The sequence below is a fragment of the Euleptes europaea genome, chromosome 8, assembly GCF_029931775.1.
Source record: "Euleptes europaea isolate rEulEur1 chromosome 8, rEulEur1.hap1, whole genome shotgun sequence".
Taxonomy (NCBI): Eukaryota; Metazoa; Chordata; class Lepidosauria; order Squamata; family Sphaerodactylidae; genus Euleptes; species Euleptes europaea.
The window spans coordinates 7,301,200-7,309,380 of NC_079319.1; the positions used below are offsets into that span (position 1 = coordinate 7,301,200).

At 46.0% G+C, this 8,181-nt stretch overlaps 1 protein-coding gene across 1 annotated transcript; it reads left to right on the forward strand.

Moving 5' to 3' along the window:
- The first annotated feature begins 508 nt into the window (after positions 1 to 508).
- On the forward strand, positions 509 to 2,083 carry LOC130481858 (cation channel sperm-associated protein 2-like). Its single transcript, XM_056854643.1, has one exon. It carries the CDS (start codon positions 509 to 511, stop codon positions 2,081 to 2,083), a length of 1,575 nt encoding a protein of 524 aa, XP_056710621.1.
- The last annotated feature ends 6,098 nt before the right edge of the window (positions 2,084 to 8,181 follow it).

Genomic DNA, 8,181 nt, shown 5'->3' on the forward strand with positions numbered 1-8,181 from the left:
TGGCAAGAAACTAGCAGAGGTGGTTTGCCAGTGCCTTCCTCTGCACAGCAACCCTGGTATTCCTTGGTGGTCTCCCATCCAAATACTAACCAGGGCTGACCACATGACATATATGTCAATTGAATTAGCTTCAAAGATGTAATAAGACTGGGCTAGCCTGGGCCCTGAAATGATGCAGTGCAGGCAAATCTTTACAAGTTGATATCTAGGGTTGCCAGGTCCCTCTTCGCCACCAGTGGGAGGTTATTTGGGGCAGAGCCTGAGGAGGGTGGGGTTTGGGGAGGGAAGGGACTGCAATGCCATAGAGTCCAATTGCCAAAGCGGCCATTTTCTCCAGGTGAACTGATCTCTAACAGCTGGAGATCGGTTGTAATAGCAGCAGATCTCCAGCTAGTACCTGGAGGTTGGCAACTCTATTGATTTCCCTTGATTGCAGAAATTGAACTCCCTCTATGACAGCAGCCAGAATCCTTCCTCCCTTCCGATGGAAGCATGTTGTTACTACAACATGTTGTTACTACAACAAATGAGAGTTCTGAACTGTGAAGCCTTTACTGGGTTCCAGGATGCTGCTGTCAAGAATTTTCAAACCTGCTCGGTCTGCTTCATGGATTCCCAAGCAGAAGTTTTGAAAAGTTCAAGCTCAAAACAGAACTCGAAATTCAAAAAAAGCATACCGCTCCAGGTGCATCCCCGAGGAGATGCTGTCCGCTCCAAGCTGATCTACACTTTCTACCTGATCGACCAACTGAAGGGGCTCAGCCATGCCGTCCCACACCACGATATCTGCAGTTTCCTGGACAACAAGAAACTGAAGAAGCTGATGCTCACGGACCACAACCAGCTGGTCCGTTTCAACGTGATGCCCATCCGGAACATTTTGATCACCCAAGAGAAACGCTGGCGCAATCGCATCAGGGCGCGCTGCAGCCGCTTCCCCCCCTTCCACATGTGGGTTTATTGGCTCCTGAGCAGCAAAGTCTTCAAAGGCTTCATCATTTTCCTCATCTGCTTGAACATGGTGGTCCTCATGATGATCACGGAGATAGCCGAGAACACAGAGGAGCACTTTGAAATCATGAAGATGGTCTTGGAGGTGACTGTCTGGGTGATTCTCCTCATCTTTTTCATCGAGATCGGGCTAAACTGGGTGCTTGGCTTTCAGAAGTACTGGAGAAATCCCTGGAACGTCTTTGACTTTACTATCACAATGGTTTCTTTCATCCCCGAATTTGCTTTCTTCACCAAGAGGGCCTACAGGTTGACCAGCCAACGGATCATCCTGATTTTCCGCGTCCTGCGCTGCTTAAAGCTCTTCCCCAGAATCGGTCAAGTCCGGGTCATTATCATGGCCATTGCCAAAGCGCTGAGGGCCATGGCTTTCATCCTGCTTCTCCTCGTCTTCTTCTTTTATGTCTTTGCAGTGGCAGGGATTTTCTTCTTTGAGAGCTACACTCGCTCAGACAGGGATGACCTCGAATACAACATGTATTTCAAAGACATGCCCAACGCTTTGGTGACCATCTTCATTCTCTTCACCATGGACCATTGGTACGCTCTGCTTCAAGACGCGTGGAAGATTCCAGGGATCAACAAATTCGTCACAGGTATGTTTATCATCTTGTGGCTCCTCATTGGCGCATTCATCTTCAGGAACCTCTTCGTGGCCATCATGGTGGCGAATTTCCAAAACATTCGGAATGACCTGGTTGAGGAAATGAAGCAGATCGAGGTGCAAAAGCAAGCGGACAAGTTCAAAATGGAAATTATAGAAAACAAATACACAAACTCCCAGATATTTGGGTCGCAGGAAAAAACGGGCTTAACAAAAAGCATAGCGTCCTCAGAGGCCCCGGAGGACACCTTGCACGAATTCAGCAGCGGGGGCTTGGACTGGGAGAGTTACGTCTACAAGAACTTGCCCGGTCTTTATCAGGCTGTTGACGATGAGCAAGTGGTATGGCCTCGTGACACCCTCTTCCGCTACTTTGAGCTTATGGAGAAGCTTCAGTACAACCTTGAGGAACGCCAGCAACTGCAACATTATGCCGCACTGGCTCTAGCAAACCTGGAGGACAAATAGGGTGTTCTCCTGGAGGACCAAGCCAACCCTATGAGAGAAGACTGTACAACAGAGACTTGCTATTTCCCCTGGTCCTTTGCCTCCCCCTGTGACTGCTGCCCCACTCTCCTCTTCCTAAATACGGCAAAAAAGCTGCTATCAAACTAGAGTTATTATGGAAAACATAAAGTGTGAATGAAAAAGACCATGTGTTTGCAAGGTTCCTTGTTAAATGTGCCCTTGATGCCAAATCCAGGTTTATATCTGTGTAATGTGTTGGTCTGCTAGCGTGGTGTAGTGGTTAAGAGCAGTGGACTCTGATCTGGAGAACTGGGTTCAATTCCTCACTCCTCCACATGCGTGGCGGACCCTAATCTGGTGAACTGGATTTGTTTCTCCACTCCTACACATGAAGCCAGCTGGGTGACCTTAGGCTAGTCCAGGGCCGGATTTAGGTTTGATGAGGCCCTAAGCTATTGAAGGTAATGGGGCCCTTTATATGTCCAGCTGTCCTTTGTCAGCAACAAATTGTTGCGGTTTTTTGTGTTGAATATATGCTATATGGTAATTTATGATGTAAGTAATGGGCCCCATGTCTAGCAGGCGGGGCCCATTACTTACATCATAGGAGCCTACACAACACAAAACACTGGTCCTGTAGGTAGGTTTTATCTTATTTGTTTTTTATCTTATATTTTGGAAATGTACATCCAGTTTTTTTTTCCTTTAAATTTTTTTGGGGGCCCCAAGAGAGTGGGGCCCTAAGCGATAGCTTGTTTAGCTTATACGTAAATCTGCTAGTCTAGCCGCTAGTCACACTCTCTCAGCCCCACCTACCTCACAGGGTGTCTGTTGTGGGGAAGGGAAGGTGATTGTAAGCCAGTTTGATTGTTCCTTATGTGGTGGAGAAAGTCGGCATATAAAAACCAACTCTTCTTCTTCCTCTTCATCATCACATGACCCATGCTTGGCCTGGAGAAATTAAAATCCGTATTATTTTCCTGAGATGCCAGGGAAATAAACCACAGCCCATTCCGTCCATTTCTTATTTTACAATCTTGCTTCAAAGCACTAGGCACTTTGTAACAACGAATTCCACTTCATAAGCTTTGTAACTGCTGTACACCTTATAAATAGAGGCACTTTCTACAGGGCGGGGGAGACGGAGGGAGACGGCATGCCGACAGGCTGGCTGTCCTCGTTTTTTAAGTCGCTCTTTACGATGGGTTTTATGAGGCATCTATTTTGTTGGGCAATAATTTGTGGCTGAACTGTGCCGCTATGGTCCGCAAAGTGAGGGGAGAGGCATCACCCGAGAGCTGCTCAACAACGGGCAGACGTGGTCGAATGATCATGCCCGGCTCAACAGGCGGCGATTAATGGGCCCGCTCTAAATAATCAGAGCATTTGTCCTTTTGTTGATGCCGGCAGCCCCCGACCACCCAGGGACTGAAAGCAAGCAAACCATTGCCGTGCTTGAGACAGGTACATGGGTATGGGTGAAGCAGGTCGAGGCCTTAAAATAATTGATCCGTGACATGTCTTCATCATGATTTGACTTCCCAGCAGTAGGCTGTGAAACGATCGACTCAGGACTGGCCTGTTTTGCCTCTACAACTGGTGAACTTTTTCCTATCCATCTGAAATTTGGCAGGGAGAGGGCTACTATCCCTGAGAGTTTCATTCCCAGTGAATTGAAAATAAAGATTCTTTTACTGGAAATATCATTTCCTGTTAAACCAAACAGGCCAAATTCCAGGTACTAGCTGGAGATCTCCTGCTATTACAACTGATCTCCAGTTGATAGAGGTCAGTTCCCCTGGAGTAAATGGCCGCTTTGGCAAATGGGCGCTATGACATTGAAGCCCCTCTCCTCCCCAAACCCTGCCCTCCTCAGGCATTGCCCCAAAAACTTCCCGCCAGTGGTATGTGAGGTGCTACTGGACCAGAGTGTAGCTGTTCTACTGCAGACGGCTACCCTCTGAAACTATCTTCATGAAGAGGCCATCAACCATTGATGGATATTTTCTTATTTTTAGCTGAATGTGCAAGGAGCCCCGTGGCGCAGAGTGTTAAGCTGCAGTACCGCAGTCAAAAGCTCTGCTCACGACCTGAGTTCGATCCCGGGGGAAGTCGGTTTCAGGTAGCCAGCTCAAGGTTGACTCCGTCTTCCATCCTTCCGAGGTCGGTGAAATGAGTACCCAGCTTGCTGGGGGTAAAGGGAAGATGACTGGGGAAGGCACTGGCAAACCACCCCACAAACAAAGTCTGCCTTGGAAACGTCGGGATGTGATGTCACCCCATGGGTCAGGAATGACCCAGTGCTTGCACAGGGGACCTTTACCTTTTTTTTTTTTTTAGCTTAATGTGCACATGCTAAATCTATGGCTAGATGATCAAATGCTAAATCTTCTTGAATCAAATATGGGTAGTGTCTCCCTTGAGTCCATTTTCCTCCCTTTGGAACAGTCACCCCTGCATTCTAGTGGCAAGGTTTTGACTTTGAAAGCCTTCTCATCTAGACAATGCTAAACACACTGATATTCATTCTTCCCCTCAGCTCTCGTGGAGCGATCTAAAGGAACAGTGTAGGCAGCAATGTCTGGGAAGGGGCTGTGGCTCAGCAGAAGAGCCTCTGCTTGGCATGCAGAAGGTCTCAGGTTCAATTCCCAGCATTTCCTGTTAAAAGGACCAGGCAGTAGGCGATGTGAAAGGCTAGAATAAGGTACCAAAAAGGTAAGGAATCAACATGAAATCATGGGCTAATATTGATACAAGTGATTTTGTGAATAATATATAATAAATTTAACACAAACACAAAATTAATGTAAATATAAACAACTTGTATGTAGCCCTATTCTAGCCTGTATGTATCTGTGCTGAAATGCGACCCATTTTTTCAATATATCTTCATGACTGAGTATGGTACAAGGAATACTACTATAGGAAGAAGAAAAGAAGAGTTGGTTTTTATATGCCAACTTTCTCTACCACTTAAGGCAGAATCAAACCAGCTTACAATCATCTTCCCTTCCCCTCCCCACAACAGACACCCTGTGAGGAGGATGGAGCTGAGAGAGCTGTAACTTGCCCAAGGTCACCCAGCTGGCTTCATGTGTAGGAGTGGGGAAACGAATCCAGTTCACCAGATTAGCCTCTGCAGCTCCTGTGGAGGAGTGGGGAATCAAACCCTGTTCGCCAGATGAGACTCCACCGCTCCAAACCACTGCTCTTAACCACTACACCACGCTGGCTCTCAGATTATAAAGGCAACTCTGGATGAAATATACATAAGCAAATTTTAGACTCTACAACTTACAAATGTCAGCTTACTCAGTCTGAGGATTGCAATTTTCTTATACATTCATGCCCTTTCAAAATGGCATAGAATTGTATTATTCAGACCACTGAAGAAGTCTTCACAACCAAAACGCATATGGTCTGAGCTGTGATATTGTTTGGATATATCGTCCCACTGTTGTAATTTTGTGTTTTTATGTTTATTTTGCTTGTTCAGCACAGATACATAGAGGCCAGAATAGGGCGACATGCAAGTTGTTTATATTTACATTAATTTTGTGTTTGTGTTAAATTTATTAGATATTAGTCACAAAATCACTTGTATCAATATTAGCCCATGATTTCATGTTGATTGTTTTCCTTTTGGGTACCTTATTCTAGTTTAGGGTTAAGGTTCCCCCCACTTATTGTTGTGGCGATGTGAAAGGCCTCTACCTAGGGCTGCCAGGTCCCTCTTCTCAACCGGCGGGAGATTTTGGGGGGTAGAGCCTGAAGAGGGCAGGGTTTGGGGAGGGACTTCAACGCCATAGAGTCCAATTGCCAAAGTGGCCATTTTTCTCCAGGCGATCTGATCCCTATCGGCTGGAGATCAGTTGAATTAGCAGGAGATCTCCTGCTACTACCTGGCAGTTGGCAACCCTACCTGAGACCCTGGAGAGCCTCTACCAGTCTCAATAGACAATACTGACCTTGACAGACTCAGGGTCTGTGGTGTGACTCAGTATAAAGTAGTTCGATGTGTGTTTTCCAAAGTCCTGCTTTTTAGTATGTGTTATGAAAAGTAGGGTTCTTTCACAGTCAGTTGCCTTGGTTACTAATTAGATTTTTTTAAAAACTTATGTGGAAGCACGGTGTTTAATCATGTTTTTTTGGTGAGAAAATTCACTAGGGCTTGAGGCAACTGTTTACCTGGGCACATAATTAAGATTATATTCAAAGCCTCAGTAAGTGTTTTTTTTAAGGTAATGTTGATCAAAATGGTGGAATATCATTATTACTTTGACAGTTCTTTATAAGAGAGGCTTATTTATTCCATGTTTAAAATTTCTTGGGGTTAGAGGGCAACTCTTTGCATTGGGATAAAAAGGGGGTCTTTTTGATGTTTCTCCTCTAGTTTCCTCAAAAGCTAAAGAGAGAATAAAGGCTCTTGCATAATATCCTGAAATTTGATCTTCACCACAAACAAATAGCTAGGGTTGCCAGATCCCTCTTTGCCACTGATGGGAGGTTTTGGGGGCAGAGCCTGAGGTGGGTGGGGTTTAGGGAAGGGAGGGACTTCAATGCCATAGAGTCTAATTGCCAAAGCGGCTGTTTTCTCCAGGTGAATTGATCTCTATCAGCTGGAGATCAGTTGTAATAGCGGGAGATCTCCAGCCACCACCTAGAGGTTGGCAACTAGCTACCTCTAGTTCTTCAGTGCTCTGACCTGGATGGCCCAGGCTAACCCGATCTCGGCCAGTCTTGGAAGCTAAGCAGGGTAAGCCCTGGTTAGCAGTTGGATGAGAGTCCACCAAAGAAGTCCAGGGCTGCTACACAGAGGCAGGCAATGGCAAAGCACATCTGTTTCTCTTTGCCTTTACCTAGATGGCCTAGGCTAGCCTGATCTCAGCCATTCTTGAAAACTAAGCAGGGATGAAGCAGCCCTAGTAGACTTGCAAGCAGAGGCGGGAATCCACCAGGGATCCTTCTGTTTCTTATTATCCTGTACAATGGCAGCTGCTTTGATTGTATTTCTTACATTTATATCGGAAGGTCAAGCTAACACACCCTATTTTATCCTCACAACACCCCAGTGAGGTTGGCCAGGCATAGTGAGTGGTCCAAGTGCTTCTAGTGAACTTCACAGCTGAATCCGAATTTGAAGCTGAGTCTCCCCAGTCAAATACTTCCACTACATCATGCTGGCTTGCTACAATTTGTGTGTGTGTGTGTGTGGGGGGGGAATCATTGAGTACCCAGAAATACCTGTCCTTTCAAATGCTTGCTTTCTCCCCGTGAACCAATAGCAGTGGCCACTCATGAAAACCGAACAAAAATAATGAAGATATTTGCATATGTACCAGAGGGAGAAAAGAGGGATAATAAATCAGTGTCAAACTACCAAGCAGTTAATGCAATAAAGAAGAGCTAGTTAAAAATACTTTGTGTTCGGAAGAAGCGACCGAGGCGCCATCTTCCTGCTCTCTCTTTTATTAACGTTGACAGGAGCCACAGTTTAAGAACCATCCGCTGCCATGATCGGGCCGTCTCTTCTGCTTTATTATGCACAGCAAAGTAAGTACATAAAAATTCAATGCACTGGGTTGCATCTTATTTAGAACGGGGAACTTGTCGGTAGAATGCAAAGCATCCCCAGCGGAAGGACTTTAATGCCCATTCCATCATGAGGGGAAACGGGCCCACTGAATGTGATCCAGTGGTCACTCCCTGCTGAGAGGATTTTCTGACTTGGATTCAAATTGTTCTATTTGTTTCAGACAGTTCTGCTGCAACACAACCAGTCAGGTACCGGTTTGTCTCATGGGAGCTGGAATCCGGATCCCAAGTTCCAGATTTTTTGGGAAGGATGCCTGAATAAGGGCGGGGAATTTCAAGTCAAGAGATGAGAAGAGGTGGTTTGCCATTGCTTTCCTCTGCATGGAAGAAGAAGAGTTGGTTTTTATACCCCACTTTATCTTTAAGGAGTCCAAAAGCAGCTTACAATCCCCTGTCCTTCTCCTTCCCTTCCCCTCCTTCCCCTTCCACAAGAGATGCCTTGTGAGGAAGGTGGGGCTGAGAGAGTTCAGAGAGAACTGTGACTGGCCCAAGGTCACCCAGAT

Coding starts and splice junctions, on each gene's coding strand:
- LOC130481858 (XM_056854643.1), top strand. CDS start 509: ATGTTGTTACTACAACAAATGAGAGTTCTGAACTGTGAAGCCTTTACT.